Source organism: Mytilus californianus, unplaced genomic scaffold, assembly GCF_021869535.1.
Source record: "Mytilus californianus isolate M0D057914Y unplaced genomic scaffold, xbMytCali1.0.p SCAF_15, whole genome shotgun sequence".
Taxonomy (NCBI): Eukaryota; Metazoa; Mollusca; class Bivalvia; order Mytilida; family Mytilidae; genus Mytilus; species Mytilus californianus.
Genome location: NW_026262637.1, coordinates 15529901 through 15548759, shown reverse-complemented (window position 1 = coordinate 15548759; position 18859 = coordinate 15529901). Strand labels below are relative to the sequence as shown.

Sequence of the window (18859 nt, the reverse complement as noted above, 5' to 3'; positions counted from 1 at the left end):
CAAGGACATAAATTTCGCCTTGCAACAGGCCACCTACGGACCCCTCAGAGAGTTGTTGCAAGGGTTCTTAACGTGCAAAGAACGTGGCACTCTCTTTACACGAGGCATCGGATTAAACGTCCCCAATCTGACCGGACGTGACTGCGAACTTGTACATCCCGCACAGCCAAACGGACGCCCCACTTTAGCGAGGGTTTTACCGCCGGTCGGAGGAAGACCAATAGTGACCATTCTTCTATTCCCCAGTCACCCTTGGGGGGGTTAACGTCTTCAAGAAAACAAACCCAACATTCAAGACATCTATAAGTATATGAAATAAATATAATAAAAATCCCGATTTGACTTCTATCTATTATAAACTACCCCACCCCGAACAATTACACACACATACACACACACACACACACACACACACACACACAATTTACTCTGTGTTCAGCAATAATTGTATATCCTTTATAACTGTTTCTATTTCTTGTTCGATATTCAATCACTTAACTTTATTATTTATAGGATGTTATTGGTAAACATACTGTAAAACTAACCAGTCGGTTTATAAAAAATATTTCAATAAAAAACATCCTGAGCTCCCAGCTATATCAACGTAATATGAGTTATTAATTAATTAATCAAATCACAGTGCTGATATATATCGAATAGGAGAAAATGTTTAGTCGATCCTTCTGATCGTATTTGTATTCATACGGTAATATTTGTTTAATTGTTCTATAATGGTCCATAGATTACTTTATACGAATCAATATTCAATTAAACAAACTACATGTAAAGAGAAAAAGTAAGTACTGGTAGCTATTAGGATTAATGATATATACTAGTTGCAGTAGATACTGATTTTGTTGGCTCTGTATAGGTCATCGTTATCTTGTGTTTAGAAGACGGCTCTCTACTCTACATTTTGCATTGAAATTGAACAAAGGGATAATAACAAAGACCATTTACTAGATGAAAATGGAAAGGTTTATGTCCGACCATTGATTTTTGATTACAGTGTATTTCTGGCAATTTTTCGATTGATCTGGTAGAATACTGACGATGAAATAAACACGAGCTGTCCTAGGGATCATGTAATCAAAATTCTCTGTCATTATTGACGACGTCCCTGGAGAGAAACATCTTTCGTAGTTGGAAATTATAGGAATGATAAATTCGTCACGAATGGTAATCCAATCTGTGGATATCAGGGATTTAATGCGACAGTTGTGATGCGAAAAGTGTTAGAGTGAATGTGTGTTTTAACCAAAATGCACACAATGTCACTTCCTTTGAGTTTCAATGTTCAAGCTAAGTTTAAGTTTTATTGTGATGAAGAAAGTATGGTGAAGGATTGGAAACAAGCAGCCAAATATAACGCGTCACAAGCCACGTTCTTAGAAGGAATGTTACTGAAGAATGTCGACCCTGGAGGTGAGTTACATCTGTTATACATTTACGTGTATATACATCTACTAATTATTCTTAATTAAGGACAACAAACTGAATATTTGGATACATATGTATTATACTTAGGTGTATATCAAATATATCTAAGCTTTTGCTCAGAAAACACGACCAAGTTTTATTCTTAAAAATGCAATTAAAAGAACCTGTCTCTCAGTACCTATACTTGTTGACGTTTTTTGAACTTGTTCTAGGACAAGACGACTGATATAATAGGCTGATAAGGGAAATTTTAGAGTTACAGCAGCCGAACGACACAAAAAAAACAAGGTTAACGTATCTACCTTAATAATGTCTTATATAATATGTCAAATTATATGTCAGCTCAGTATAGAAAATTGTGAATGAGTTGAAGCGAGACTGTCAAGGATCTGCCATACACATCAAATCAGTGTATAAAAGATTTATTAGCACATATTTTGCTTTTTGGAATACTTTGTGAATGGACAAATCGTTTTGGCATCTTCCCTACTAAAACAATCATTGATGGATTTGTGGTTCACTTCAAACTTAGTCGCAATGAACCACGCATTTATTTAATCAGAATGATAATAAAATCCAACTATTGAAATTCACTTAAATAAAGGTATAAGTTTAAGTGCAGGTATATTTCTCTCTGGTGGGTCTGATAAGCATATTTCACGATGCATTGTCTTATTTAAGTTTTACGCTCGAGTTCTTAGAAAAGAAGCCACCAAAAAGCAGGTTAAATAAAGTTTTATTAGTTTTTCGGGATCTGAAAACATTTTTATTATTAAAGTGACTCACGAGGAAACGACGATACGATTATCATGTCGATCGACATGATTTATGACCACGTATTATTTTAGAAACAAAAATCAGAGCTTAATTTAAGCTTTTTTTTGGGGGGATTTCATATTGATCATATTAAGATTGATTGATTGTTGGTTGATTAACTTCCAGTGGCAAACATTTCATGCATGTTTAGGACGAGAACAAATAAACAATATATATATAATAGGTAGGTCATGCAATATAGTCGATGCAGTCCGGGAAGAAGGTCGGTGAAATTTGGACTACCACTGGAAAATGAAGGTATATTAGATAGGGACAGACATTTTGCCTGAAACAGACCACATACGAAACCCTTAAAGAGTTGTGACACTCTCTTTACACGAGCGCTTTTGGATTTAATGTCCTCAATCCAACCGAACATGGCTGCGACCTTGTACATCCCGCACAGCCAACGGATACCCTTCTTTGGCAAGGGTTTTACTGACTGTCGGAAGAAGACCTTAGTGACCATACTTCTATTCCCCTGTCACCCTTTGGGGTTCTGACCAAAAGTGAATAATTTATCATTGTACGATCTGAACATAAAACACTTCAAAACAAACATGCCAAAAATACAAATAAATGCTAAGCGTATGACATTAACTCTTATATATCTTATTATGCTGTCTTGATGCACGTGTCAGTACGTGCAGTCTATATATAATATGCTATCTGATAAAAAAATTATATTCGACCTAATGGATATCGCAGCGCTAATAATCAAATACAGTTTATTTTTTCTACAAAAAATATAATATCTACTAATAACAACGTTCGCTAACAAGAACATGAAGAAGTTCATAAGTAATACTAAACATTATGAGGTCAGTATACGAGGGTCTGGGTGGGGTTTACAGAATTGAGAATAATGGGAAACTATATAATTGGTAGAGAAAAATGAGTCAACAAAATAAAGAATAGGGAAAATGGAGTGCAAAAGTTTAAAGAGAAACTGTGGAAAATAAAAGAATTAAGTAATAAAATACTGACTACAGATATGAATGATGTACAATGATGTACAGAATAAAGATATCAAATAAGTACAGAATAAAGATATCAAATAAGTACAGAAATGAATGGTGTACAATGATGTACAGAATAAAGATATCAAATAAGTACAGAAATGAATGGTGTACAATGATGTACAGAATAAAGATATCACATAAGTACAGAAATGAATGGTGTACAATGATGTACAGAATAAAGATATCAAATAAGTACAGAATAAAGATATCAAATAAGTACAGAATAAAGATATCAAATAAGTACAGAAATGAATGGTGTACAATGATGTACAGAATAAAGATATCAAATAAGTACAGAAATGAATGGTGTACAATGATGTACAGAATAAAAATATCAAATAAGTACAGAAATGAATGGTGTACAATGATGTACAGAATAAAGATATCAAATAAGTACAGAATAAAGATATCAAATAAGTACAGAAATGAATGGTGTACAATGATGTACAGAATAAAGATATCAAATAAGTACAGAAATGAATGGTGTACAATGATGTACAGAATAAAAATATCAAATAAGTACAGAAATGAATGGTGTACAATGATGTACAGAATAAAGATATCAAATAAGTACAGAATAAAGATATCAAATAAGTACAGAAATGAATGGTGTACAATGATGTACAGAATAAAGATATCAAATAAGTACAGAAATGAATGGTGTACAATGATGTACAGAATAAAGATATCAAATAAGTACAGAATAAAGATATCAAATAAGTACAGAAATGAATGGTGTACAATGATGTACAGAATAAAGATATCAAATAAGTACAGAATAAAGATATCAAATAAGTACAGAAATGAATGGTGTACAATGATGTACAGAATAAAGATATCAAATAAGTACAGAAATGAATGGTGTACAATGATGTACAGAATAAAGATATCAAATAAGTACAGAATAAAGATATCAAATAAGTACAGAAATGAATGGTGTACAATGATGTACAGAATAAAGATATCAAATAAGTACAGAATAAAGATATCAAATAAGTACAGAAATGAATGGTGTACAATGATGTATAGAATAAAGATATCAAATAAGTACAGAAATGAATGGTGTACAATGATGTACAGAATAAAGATATCAAATAAGTACAGAAATGAATGGTGTACAATGATGTACAGAATAAAGATATCAAATAAGTACAGAATAAAGATATCAAATAAGTACAGAAATGAATGGTGTAAAATGATGTACAGAATAAAGATATCAAATAAGTACAGAATAAAGATATCAAATAAGTACAGAAATGAATGGTGTACAATGATGTACAGAATAAAGATATCAAATAAGTACAGAAATGAATGGTGTACAATGATGTACAGAATAAAGATATCAAATAAGTACAGAATAAAGATATCACATAAGTACAGAAATGAATGGTGTACAATGATGTACAGAATAAAGATATCAAATAAGTACAGAATAAAGATATCAAATAAGTACAGAAATGAATGGTGTACAATGATGTACAGAATAAAGATATCAAATAAGTACAGAAATGAATGGTGTACAATGATGTACAGAATAAAGATATCAAATAAGTACAGAATAAAGATATCAAATAAGTACAGAAATGAATGGTGTACAATGATGTACAGAATAAAGATATCAAATAAGTACAGAATAAAGATATCAAATAAGTACAGAAATGAATGGTGTACAATGATGTACAGAATAAAGATATCAAATAAGTACAGAATAAAGATATCAAATAAGTACAGAAATGAATGGTGTACAATGATGTATAGAATAAAGATATCAAATAAGTACAGAAATGAATGGTGTACAATGATGTACAGAATAAAGATATCAAATAAGTACAGAAATGAATGGTGTACAATGATGTACAGAATAAAGATATCAAATAAGTACAGAAATGAATGGTGTACAATGATGTACAGAATAAAGATATCAAATAAGTACAGAATAAAGATATCACATAAGTACAGAAATGAATGGTGTACAATGATGTACAGAATAAAGATATCAAATAAGTACAGAATAAAGATATCAAATAAGTACAGAAATGAATGGTGTACAATGATGTACAGAATAAAGATATCAAATAAGTACAGAAATGAATGGTGTACAATGATGTACAGAATAAAGATATCAAATAAGTACAGAATAAAGATATCAAATAAGTACAGAAATGAATGGTGTACAATGATGTACAGAATAAAGATATCAAATAAGTACAGAATAAAGATATCAAATAAGTACAGAAATGAATGGTGTACAATGATGTACAGAATAAAGATATCAAATAAGTACAGAATAAAGATATCAAATAAGTACAGAAATGAATGGTGTACAATGATGTACAGAATAAAGATATCAAATAAGTACAGAATAAAGATATCAAATAAGTACAGAAATGAATGGTGTACAATGATGTATAGAATAAAGATATCAAATAAGTACAGAAATGAATGGTGTACAATGATGTACAGAATAAAGATATCAAATAAGTACAGAAATGAATGGTGTACAATGATGTACAGAATAAAGATATCACATAAGTACAGAAATGAATGGTGTACAATGATGTACAGAATAAAGATATCAAATAAGTACAGAATAAAGATATCAAATAAGTACAGAATAAAGATATCAAATAAGTACAGAAATGAATGGTGTACAATGATGTACAGAATAAAGATATCAAATAAGTACAGAAATGAATGGTGTACAATGATGTACAGAATAAAAATATCAAATAAGTACAGAAATGAATGGTGTACAATGATGTACAGAATAAAGATATCAAATAAGTACAGAATAAAGATATCAAATAAGTACAGAAATGAATGGTGTACAATGATGTACAGAATAAAGATATCAAATAAGTACAGAAATGAATGGTGTACAATGATGTACAGAATAAAAATATCAAATAAGTACAGAAATGAATGGTGTACAATGATGTACAGAATAAAGATATCAAATAAGTACAGAATAAAGATATCAAATAAGTACAGAAATGAATGGTGTACAATGATGTACAGAATAAAGATATCAAATAAGTACAGAAATGAATGGTGTACAATGATGTACAGAATAAAGATATCAAATAAGTACAGAATAAAGATATCAAATAAGTACAGAAATGAATGGTGTACAATGATGTACAGAATAAAGATATCAAATAAGTACAGAATAAAGATATCAAATAAGTACAGAAATGAATGGTGTACAATGATGTACAGAATAAAGATATCAAATAAGTACAGAATAAAGATATCAAATAAGTACAGAAATGAATGGTGTACAATGATGTACAGAATAAAGATATCAAATAAGTACAGAAATGAATGGTGTACAATGATGTACAGAATAAAGATATCAAATAAGTACAGAATAAAGATATCAAATAAGTACAGAAATGAATGGTGTAAAATGATGTACAGAATAAAGATATCAAATAAGTACAGAATAAAGATATCAAATAAGTACAGAAATGAATGGTGTACAATGATGTACAGAATAAAGATATCAAATAAGTACAGAAATGAATGGTGTACAATGATGTACAGAATAAAGATATCAAATAAGTACAGAATAAAGATATCACATAAGTACAGAAATGAATGGTGTACAATGATGTACAGAATAAAGATATCAAATAAGTACAGAATAAAGATATCAAATAAGTACAGAAATGAATGGTGTACAATGATGTACAGAATAAAGATATCAAATAAGTACAGAAATGAATGGTGTACAATGATGTACAGAATAAAGATATCAAATAAGTACAGAATAAAGATATCAAATAAGTACAGAAATGAATGGTGTACAATGATGTACAGAATAAAGATATCAAATAAGTACAGAATAAAGATATCAAATAAGTACAGAAATGAATGGTGTACAATGATGTACAGAATAAAGATATCAAATAAGTACAGAATAAAGATATCAAATAAGTACAGAAATGAATGGTGTACAATGATGTATAGAATAAAGATATCAAATAAGTACAGAAATGAATGGTGTACAATGATGTACAGAATAAAGATATCAAATAAGTACAGAAATGAATGGTGTACAATGATGTACAGAATAAAGATATCAAATAAGTACAGAAATGAATGGTGTACAATGATGTACAGAATAAAGATATCAAATAAGTACAGAATAAAGATATCACATAAGTACAGAAATGAATGGTGTACAATGATGTACAGAATAAAGATATCAAATAAGTACAGAATAAAGATATCAAATAAGTACAGAAATGAATGGTGTACAATGATGTACAGAATAAAGATATCAAATAAGTACAGAATAAAGATATCAAATAAGTACAGAAATGAATGGTGTACAATGATGTACAGAATAAAGATATCAAATAAGTACAGAAATGAATGGTGTACAATGATGTACAGAATAAAGATATCAAATAAGTACAGAATAAAGATAGCAAATAAGTACAGAAATGAATGGTGTACAATGATGTACAGAATAAAGATATCAAATAAGTACAGAATAAAGATATCAAATAAGTACAGAAATGAATGGTGTACAATGATGTACAGAATAAAGATATCAAATAAGTACAGAATAAAGATATCAAATAAGTACAGAAATGAATGGTGTACAATGATGTATAGAATAAAGATATCAAATAAGTACAGAAATGAATGGTGTACAATGATGTACAGAATAAAGATATCAAATAAGTACAGAAATGAATGGTGTACAATGATGTACAGAATAAAGATATCAAATAAGTACAGAATAAAGATATCAAATAAGTACAGAAATGAATGGTGTAAAATGATGTACAGAATAAAGATATCAAATAAGTACAGAAATGAATGGTGTACAATGATGTACAGAATAAAGATATCAAATAAGTACAGAAATGAATGGTGTACAATGATGTACAGAATAAAGATATCAAATAAGTACAGAATAAAGATATCACATAAGTACAGAAATGAATGGTGTACAATGATGTACAGAATAAAGATATCAAATAAGTACAGAATAAAGATATCAAATAAGTACAGAAATGAATGGTGTACAATGATGTACAGAATAAAGATATCAAATAAGTACAGAAATGAATGGTGTACAATGATGTACAGAATAAAGATATCAAATAAGTACAGAATAAAGATATCAAATAAGTACAGAAATGAATGGTGTACAATGATGTACAGAATAAAGATATCAAATAAGTACAGAATAAAGATATCAAATAAGTACAGAAATGAATGGTGTACAATGATGTACAGAATAAAGATATCAAATAAGTACAGAATAAAGATATCAAATAAGTACAGAATAAAGATATCAAATAAGTACAGAAAAAATTAAAAGTAAAATCATTTTCATGAGAATATTACAGAATAAGCGTTATTTCAAATGATAAGAAACATGCCCTACAAAATTAAAGATAACAGAAATTAAGGACCCTCATTCGCGTTCGGTATATTGAGTCATGCCGTACGCGTTCGGTATACCGAGTCATGATAGTTATTATATATTCAATTTAAGTTATGTCAGATGATTCGCTGATTGAAATTGTTTAACATATGATTTTATATGCGTACGATTTTAGCATGTCGAAATTTGGAGAAAAATAAAAGTAAAACATGGTTGTTAAATAAATGTTCGTTTACCTTTTATTAAAGAAATATTTAACATTTCTCCTTGATTCAGGAAGTCCACCAAAGTAGTAATCGGTTTGATTTTGGGAGACAGATATTTCATTCAAATTGACTATGTTTAAATAAGGATCTTACTGGGTGGGGTAAGGTGAATCAAACATTTAAAATTGGACTTCTAACATCATCTCTTACTTCTAAGTCTGCCAATACCTTTCTCTTGACTCTAAATGAAATACAAATCAATCTATTATAATACTTGTTAGATCACTGTTTGACATTTCATACCTTTCATGCATGTACATAAATTATAGAGAAGCCTTACTGTTAGGAATATACTGATAGAAGGTGCTTGTGTCATTTGAAGCATATTGGATCCGTGGAATGCTATTATTTAAGAAATAATTCATGGAAGCCATAGATTTGTTGGAAATTTACATATGGCCCAGGCCATGTGTAAATTTACAACAAATCCATGGCTTCCATGAATTATTTCGATTCTAATAGGACAAATACGGTCATTAAAAAACTGAAGCGAGTGTGAGTATGCCGTGTGTGTGGCTATTCTTTTTTACTCCCTGTTAGATAAAGCTCAAACATTCTAATAAATATGTAGCTTGCATCAAATATTTCGCAAAAACCTCTAGAAAAAATGTGTTTAATTCTTTTAACTCTCAAACCCAACATTTGCCATTTGTAATTTATATGTTTTTCTCGTAAGCTATCGTCAAATCCAAAGTTGACATTTCGTAACTAAGGAGCCGCCATGTTGACTTGCTGAAATCAGTAAATATGCGAATAATGCAATAGAATAGAAAATAAAACAAACCCTACCTCAAAAATCCATTTTAATGCAATATTATACGAACTTCCATGGTTTACGTAACGGAAAAATCTAAGCTTTAGCGTTTTCATTTGTATGACGTCATGTTTTGAAATGACTCGAATGCGCCAAAGGCATTAATGGACTTTCGCGGAATTTTAATTTATTTTGATTTTGCAGATTTCTCCGAGCTCTTGTGCATTTATTCTTTTTATTATGCATCCGAATAAGAATAGAAGTTCTGTAGTCATTTTTCAATTGAAATTTTTAAAACAATAAAATCGGCATAGCGTTTGCAAATAAGTTCCGATACATGTGGATTTACGTAGGATGTATTTTGTAACATCCATTATTATGTATATCTCTGAGTCTGCGCTAAGTATAGATATATCGAGTATTTTATCATGGTGTTGTTTACAAAGCGAAAGAAGCGCGTCATATTAGAATTGTCTGTATAGTACATTGTACTTATTTGTGAAAAAAAATGCTAATGATATGCGGTATGATTGCAAATGAGACAACTATACACCAGAGACCAAGGGACGAGGATGTAAACAACATAGGACACTGTAATATACGGCCTTCAATAATGAGACAACTATACACCAGAGACCAAAGGATGAGGATGTAAACTATACGGCACTGTAATATACGGCCTTCAATAATGAGACAACTATACACCAGAGACCAAAGGATGAGGATGTAAACTATACGGCACTGTAATATACGGCCTTCAATAATGAGACAACTATACACCAGAGACCAAAGGATGAGGATGTAAACTATACGGCACTGTAATATACGGCCTTCAATAATGACGTCAAATCCGACAACAGATGCCTGTGCTTTATTATTCTGGACAGAATATCAATAGTCTACTATATCATTTGTATTCTATCCTACATTTTGACAGAAAAGCAATCAGAATAATTTATATCAACAATGGAAAAGTTTTAAACGAAGGAGAAGCAGAGTGTTTATTACTTTATTAATAATCAAAATAAACGTACATTTCATTTTTTTTTTTCAAAATTACGATTCAGTAACATCCTATGCATATCAAAATAAATTGATTAGTAAATTATCTGTTAACATGGTTAAAACATACACAAGGTCATAACTTAAAACTTCAACCATCATAAATCGGTTTACCGTGAAGGAATATGTTTGTTTGTCGTCTGATTTCTAGATTTCAAGAGCAACACGACGCGTTCCACTTGTGGAGCAGCCCGTACTTACCTTTCAGAAGCTAATGAGATCATAGGGGTTATTTTGTTCCGTCTGAATTTTTGACGGATCATGATTAGTTGTATTTTCGCCTATCGACTTTTTCCCTCTTCAATTTGGAATTGGCAGTCCTTTGATTGTTGTTGTTGTTTTTGTTTTCTTTTTCTGTGAGCAATTAATTAATACTAGCTACACTAAAATGCACATTGACTGGCAAAACCGTGTTTTTCTCTTTATTTTTTTTTAGTAAATCAGAATTGTGACTTTTTAAAAGTTTCACAGCTGCAACGAAACCGCGTATTATTAACCACTTTATTTTTTCAAGTTTTCTGCTTTTCCACTAAGTACACGACATGAACCTTCTGATTCGTGACATGTGTAATTCTTTAAAAAAATAATTAAATCATTTTTTTTTTGTCCAACGAGCCAGTACTGCACATTAGCTGGTACATAATCTAACATATAGATATTCGGAACGCAGAAAATATTGTGCTGTTACACCACTGACCAAGGTTAGTGGAAGGTTTTGCGACCATAAACTATTTAAATCCACAATATTCTTAATGTGCTTGTCACAAGTCAGGAGCATGGTGGTTTTCGTCGGTTGCTGTCTACCATATACATTTTCGTTTATTGTGTTTAGCATAAATCAAGCCGTTTTTTTTCTGTTTTGATTTTTTTCACATTTTGCCATGCTAGGGCTTTGTATAGCTTCCAATACGGTATGGAGTGTTCTCATTGTCGAAGGCCGTGCAGTGCCCTATATATATTATTTTATTATTGACCTTTGGTCTTTGGTGGACAGTTGTCTCATTGGCAATCAAACCCCATCTCCTTATTTTTTATTGGGATACTATTTAACAGAATAATTTGATGTATATAGAGAAATAAGAAGATGTGGTATGAGTACAAATGAGACAACTATCCATCCAAGTCACAATGTGTAAAAAGTAAACAAGCATAGGTCAAAGTACGGCCTTCACCACGGATATGCATGAAAAACTAATGGTGTTTTCCAAAGTATATAGATATTTTATACTGATTCGGAAACAGTTTTTGGCCATCATGGTTCAATATTTTTGCTATAATCAATGAAGTAATAAAATAAATACAGCAAGTTTTACTTAATGAAACAAAAGCATATAAAGTAGGGCCTCGACTATTCTTAGAAAAGGGGAGGATCAATTTCCTCTGAAGTTACATTAAATATTAACTAAAAACCATTAAAATGTCACAGCTACATGTATTTAATAAGAGTTTGTATCAACATTGTTGCTTGTTTCTTAACATATTATAAAATTACAAAAGCCTAAACATAGCCTAAAACTGCAATGTTAATTGATCTTGTATTGTAATTACCAATTATTTACATAAGAAGGCCAATCTTATCCGAAACCAAAATTGTGCTATTCTATTAAAATTATATATTATCAATCTGATCAAAAATAATGTACATTGCTTAAAGGTGTCTTCGATTAAAAACATGTAGAATTGCAAATATGCTTTCAACAGAAGTTTAAAACGTCAAATAATATTTTGATTTCAACAACGTTCTGATTTTTATCATGTGAGTCAAACAATTCCATGGGGAAATTGACCCTACCTATTAAAAATAGGGAAATTGACCCTACCTATTTAAATCGAATTTCAAATGTCATTTTAAAAACCCAGAAGCAGTCGTATTGAAATGGTCTTAATTTTTCATCGAAAGAAATTTATAGATTCATTAGAAAAGGATTGATCCGATTCTGTTTGTCAATATTCCAAGTTACAGCATGATGCGTGTTTAAATATTGAAGTTCAAATAAAGGTGTAGTTTGTAAAATGGAAAATAATCAAATAATATTAGAAATAATGACTATAATTAAGGTGTGTACATATAGGATTGCATTTCATTATCTTTAAAATTGTAGTATTCAAGTGTCAATAATTAACTTCGGGAATCCTCAATATTGAATCAAGGATCACAACATCATGTAGACATATTACTTATATTGACCATTTGTGGAAGTTTACATGTATATATCACTTGTAAATTGACTTTTGAATTTTTACTTGGTAGCCCCTATAGATTTGTCTTAGTATAATTATCACATTGTATATGAAAGTTTCCCATTAACAAGTATTCCCTAGAATTCCCCGAACAATAATTTGCTGGTGCTAAATTCAATTGAATATTGTATTTATTGACTTTGCCTTACAGGAACCCTTCTGTATGTAGATTATTCCGTGTTTTATGGTGGAATGAGAGACCTTAGACAAATCTCGTGGGAACCCTTACAGAAGCATAGTATTAATAACATACTTAGAATCCAAAATCATCAGTATTCTGCAGAGATCCAACCTCGAAGACTCATGGAAGAAGGTATTCAAAATTACATCCCCTGTTCCTAATGTTTCAAAGTACTAAAGTCGTATTGATCATTCATGAAATTACAAGTACTATAATTGAAAGTTAAAAACGTTCTTTGATATAAAAAATAAATATTCCTATTTGATAGATTCTTATTTCTTAATGCTCTGTTTTTTTTTCTTACCAACACATTAGTTGACGCGGAATGAGACTACAAAATATAATCAATACCACAGCAAGTGATCAAATATACCAATACATAAACATCAAAAACTATAAATCAGTAAACGTGATTATTACGCCCAACGTGGACTCTACGTGACTTATATCCATTCAATATATTCCTACAGACAGAACCGATCTTGACTAGCAGTAGATGTACTTTTTATGACATATAATAAACTCCCACTCATATCTGAGGAGACACCAATCTTTATGAATCATCAGCTATCTTCGACTGCTGGCAGTGGTATGTTTTATATAAATTCTAGACACATATCTATAAACATGATAAAGACAAGTAAAATACAATAAATTGTAGTCCGTCAAAAGGTATCAAGACTTCTTCCGTTATCTAGATGATATTTTTTCGTTAAATAATCCCGAGTTCTCTAAATATACTACCGAAATTTACCCAATAGAACTTACTTTAACTAAATCTAACATAAACAGCAGTAGTTGTCCTTTTCTGGATTTGGACATTTCAATCTCTAAAGGAAAACTCCATACGAAAATTTACGACAAAAGAGACGATTTTTCATTCCCTATTGTCAATTTTCCTTTTTTAGACGGCGATGTTCCTTTGGCTCCATCATACGGTGTTTATATATCCCAACTCGTTCGTTATGCCCGTGTGTGCAGTGATGTCATAGATTTTAACGAACGTAATCAATGCATCACTGGTAAATTACTAAGTCAGGGATTTCGTTACCATAAATTACGTAAAACTTTTGCTAAGTTCTTTCATAGATACAAAGATTTGATTAGTAAATTTGGCTGTACTTGTAGAAAACTGATTAAAAACGGTGTTTCATATCCTAAATTTTACGGTAATATTGTACTTAAAGCGCGGAAATCACTATGTGATCCGTGTAAACTCATCGAACCTTTAAACAAACTTATTAGTAAAGGTTATCTTACCAATGTTGTAATTAGATCTTTGAATATAGTTTACATTGGCACTAATATCGATTTTGTCATCAGCAAATTAAAACATAACTAAATTTGTATTCTTTTCAAACGGGATGTATAAAGACACACCCACGTTCGTTTTGATCTATAAAGAGGTTAAACTCCTAACTATCCTACTGTCTGTCGATACATTTATTTTTGGCATTGCACTAGACAAGTCATGTCTTCTTTGACTGTCCATGACGTTAAAATACTAAAACCATGGGATGTGTTTTAGTTGATTTTAGTCTCTGATGCATGATTTTTTATTATTAATTCTTTTGGCTTTTAACTAGCTGACAGTAACTGCGAGTACTCTCAAATCGTACTTTCTTGTTTACTTGACCTGTTGATACTAATTGTATTGCTTTTTTGTTATTTAATGTTATTCAGGGTTATATCTGGTCTATATACCAGCTTTGATAAGTGTTTGGTATTACTATAAATTTTCACTTCGTACTATGAACATCAAAATTATTTATTTTGTAAAAATATTTCCTTTCTCTATTGGTGCTGTACACGTATACCTAACAACCAAATTATTTTCCTTTACCTGTGTTTAAAGTTATTGCAAATGGCTAATGTTTTTGTTCGAACATATTGTTTTTCTTTAATTGTTTAACATTTCATACCGATATAACATGTTACTTTTATTATTCTTCCCTTAGTTTATTTATTTTGTATTTACATTGTATCATAGGTCAAATTTATTTGTTCAGTGTATGTTCAATGGTGTTAATATGTCCTTTGATTGAGTTAAGCTATTTCAGTTGATATTTTATAGTGTGTCTTTCTATGTTGTGGTGTTACACTTTTGTTTCAGAAAAAGGGTGAAGGTTTGGTACCATTAAAACGTTTAAACCCGCTGCATTTGTTTGCACCTGTCCTAAGTCAGAAATCTGATGTTCAGTAGTTGTCGTTTGTTGATGTGGTTCGTAAGTGTTTCTCGTTTCTCGTTTTTTATATAGATTAGACCGTTGGTTTTCCCGTTTGAATGGTTTTACACTAGTAATTTTTGGGGCCCTTTATAGCTTACTGTTCGGTGTGAGCCAAGGCTCCGTGTTGAAGACCGTACTGTGACCTATAATGGTTTACTTTTATAAATTTTGACTTGGATGGAGAGTTGTCTCATTGGCACTCATAACACATCTTCTTATATCTATTTGACTTCTTCAGTTTGGCAAACAATATCCGTGCAGAAAGAAAGAGGCATCCTGTTGACTGATATGGATTTTTAAATATGCTGTCACAACGGGATGAACTTTTCCGCAGAAAAGTCCTTAGATTTCTAATCATACCCTGAACACACCTCTTTTATGGTGGTAATATAAGGTGCCTGTCTCTTGTTACCGTGTATTTACTGTTAAGATCCATAACGAATTTATATATTTTCAGCTTATTCTCATTCTTCATAAGTTAAAAGTACTTTATTGCTACCTTACAAAACCAAATGCCAGTTAAGTTGTATGAAACATTCTCAAAAATCTATAAAACAAAAGACAGAGACGGTATATTTTTCTCTTTTAGGTTGCTATGACGAAGAAGAATGTATTGTTCGTGAAACAGTCAAACAGCTCCCAAGAACCCCAGTCTCAAAAGACAGTGTATATATTCTCTCAGCATTCCATACGATGGACATTACAGAAAATCTCGAACGGAGATGGATGTCTTGGAGCGGTGCCAGAGTCATTCTATGGAAATGTCCGAAAGACTTAAAATTGCGCCGTATTACATTTTTACGTTCTACAACTGAAAGAGACAGCTATAGTTATCTCGTTCTTGCTGAGTGTGAAGAAGGGATGAATTGTTTAAATCTCGCGAGACAATTTGCTGACCACTTGAAGGATAGAAGGTGCGGACTTGTGGGCTTGTACAAAGTAGAACGTTATTACATTCCACAGTTAGCCAGATCTCATAGCTCAAGTACAGTGTAGAACCAAGAGAAGAGCTCAAAACACAAGTACAATTTAGAACAAACAGAAGAGCTGAAAGCACAAGTACAATATATAACAAACAGAAGATTCTATTTTACACCATCCAACAGTAGAAATACATATAAAGAACATAACAATAGAATAATCTTAATGATACAGACTAAGTGTAACTCTTCCAAAATGTTACATAATTGTCAACCAAGAGCACATGTGTAGTAAAGAATATTCTGAAATAGCCAATTTTATAGTAGAAGGACTTGTCATATTTTCATAGTTTACAGAAGGTATGCACTCGCACAAATGATTACAGAAGTACGATGCCGAATATCTGTATGGCAATTACACACAACATTAACATGATTAGGAAGAAAATGAGCATCTCAATATTCAGAACTGCCAGTACCATATGTAATTCATTAAGACTAAGAAAGAATGTCATTTTTCTACTAAGCATACTAAGCATACACTTGACAACGATTCCATACACGTATTTCATAAAGTATGACCAAAACGTAGTTTGTTGTAAATAACAAGAAAAACAACGTTGGCATTATGTCACTTTCGTTTCAGAATTATAGATTTATTAAGAAACTTAAAATTCGAAAAGGGTTATATATATTCTTAATGAATTTCTCATAATATTGCGCAGAAAATTAAGAAGTTGTCTCCAAATAATACTAGTATATTCTTTTCGACTCAACATGCCAACGAATGAATGTACTTTTGATACGTATACATGTGCATTATATTGTCTATTTTCCTATTTTACGTTGAACAGTTGTATATTTGTTACATTTCCATTTTATCCTGAACCATTAAAACAGTAACTGTATTATATGATGAACTTTGTCATTACCTCATTAATTGCCCTTTAACATTCCCTAACATTGCTTATTGTTCACATCCATCTACAAATATAATAAATCAAATATTTATTTAACTCTTATTTTCTTATTTATAAACGGTTTTGATTTTTAGTTCAATTGTGTATTAATAATTATTAACGATGTGAGAGAGAGACAAATAGACTGTTACATGGTGGCTATTGTCGAGTAATGACAAGTAGAACAAAAAAGGTTTCTCACACGCTTTGTGTCCAGTGATGCAATTATTGACCATAATGAAATGATGGTATTGGTATGTTTTTAAAAGTCGTCATGAAGATGTCTATAGATGTTTACGCTTCATATTTTGATTTTATAGTCTTGTTTGACCAAACGATATATTAATCCTGATCGTAACCATCTACATGTACATTCATAGTGAGCGCCCTACAAGAGAACAAATACTTCGAAGTCTTCTTATTCTATTTATCAAAATTAATACATAATAATGTCTTAACAATGGCGGCAGCATAGTGACTAATCTTTATCTGGAAATGGGGACCGTAGTTCTATATGCAATTTGAATTCCAATAAAACAAATTATCCATTTTCCCTTTTTTATTTAATTTTTGGATAATTATGTATATCAACATCATGATGGTTGTCGAAATACGAATGGCACTACATACCTATACCGTATGTTGTATAAGAAATCTCATATCCTCTACACATGCTAGTAAAACCACAAGAAATAATAACACAGTGCCAAAAAAAAACTAACGCCTTAATTAATGAGACAAATAGTATATCTCAATGATAAACAAAGTAAATACTTATTGTAGAGTGAGGAGTACTGTGGTATTAGTGGTGGGATGACATAAAATATTAATACTTCGTACATCTTACAAAAATGTTTACTTTCTTGATAGTTTGTGCAACAGTGTTTCAGATTCAAAGGGGTGACGCTAAGATATAACAACAATAGCTATATAGCAAACTAGACTGATTTAGGGTTTCTTTTTCCTATACTTTATATATAAATATGTCTTTAGTTGTCAACCTAGCTTTATTGTAGGATGTTAATGCTAAAATTAATCCAGCGTTACGGCAATAATTTGAAGCAATCGATAAATTGTTAGAATTTGAATATCATTAAAAATGTTGAAAGACAACACTAATGTTTTAAAAGCACCAACCCTAAAAGAAAATCTAGTTGAAAAACAAAATGCAACAAAATCAAACAAACAAACAAATACAATACAAAACAAAACAAACCAGTAAAAAGATACAATGTAGTCATGTCGCAATTATTGTCAGAAAGAGATTTCTTGGGTTATTCATGCTTTAAACAAATTAATTATTCCTTGAAAAAAATAATCTCCAGATCTAAACAAAGTAATTTTCACGAAAAGCAGGGAGTAGGGTCAATTTTCCCTCATGCATGTCACCCACTGCTTTCATTAATGTATTTAAATTTAAGGTTTTACAGCTTCATGTGTATACTTAGAGGTTCTGATAGCGTTATGTCGTATTTCAAAGCAGGTTAACAAACTGCACTACTAAATGAAAGGCTAAAATAGTTACTTTAAATTTAAAAGATTTCAGTAAATATTGATCATGTT

At 30.8% G+C, this 18859-nt stretch overlaps 1 protein-coding gene across 1 annotated transcript; it reads left to right on the top strand.

Annotated features, from left to right (window-relative positions):
• Window positions 1-749: 749 nt before the first annotated feature.
• Window positions 750-17357, top strand: LOC127725500 (uncharacterized). The gene is made up of 3 exons (XM_052232513.1): window positions 750-1425; window positions 13160-13321; window positions 16007-17357. Exons 1-3 carry the CDS (start codon window positions 1245-1247, stop codon window positions 16411-16413), a joined length of 750 nt encoding a protein of 249 aa, XP_052088473.1. The 5' UTR covers window positions 750-1244; the 3' UTR covers window positions 16414-17357.
• The last annotated feature ends 1502 nt before the right edge of the window (window positions 17358-18859 follow it).

Bases quoted from the DNA above. Each gene is read 5' to 3' on its own strand.
- LOC127725500 (XM_052232513.1), top strand. From the start codon at position 1,245: ATGTGTGTTTTAACCAAAATGCACACAATGTCACTTCCTTTGAGTTTC. The intron at 1,426-13,159 runs GTGAGTTACATC...TTTGCCTTACAG, and splicing joins GAAGAATGTCGACCCTGGAG to GAACCCTTCTGTATGTAGAT. The intron at 13,322-16,006 runs GTATTCAAAATT...TTTCTCTTTTAG, and splicing joins TCGAAGACTCATGGAAGAAG to GTTGCTATGACGAAGAAGAA.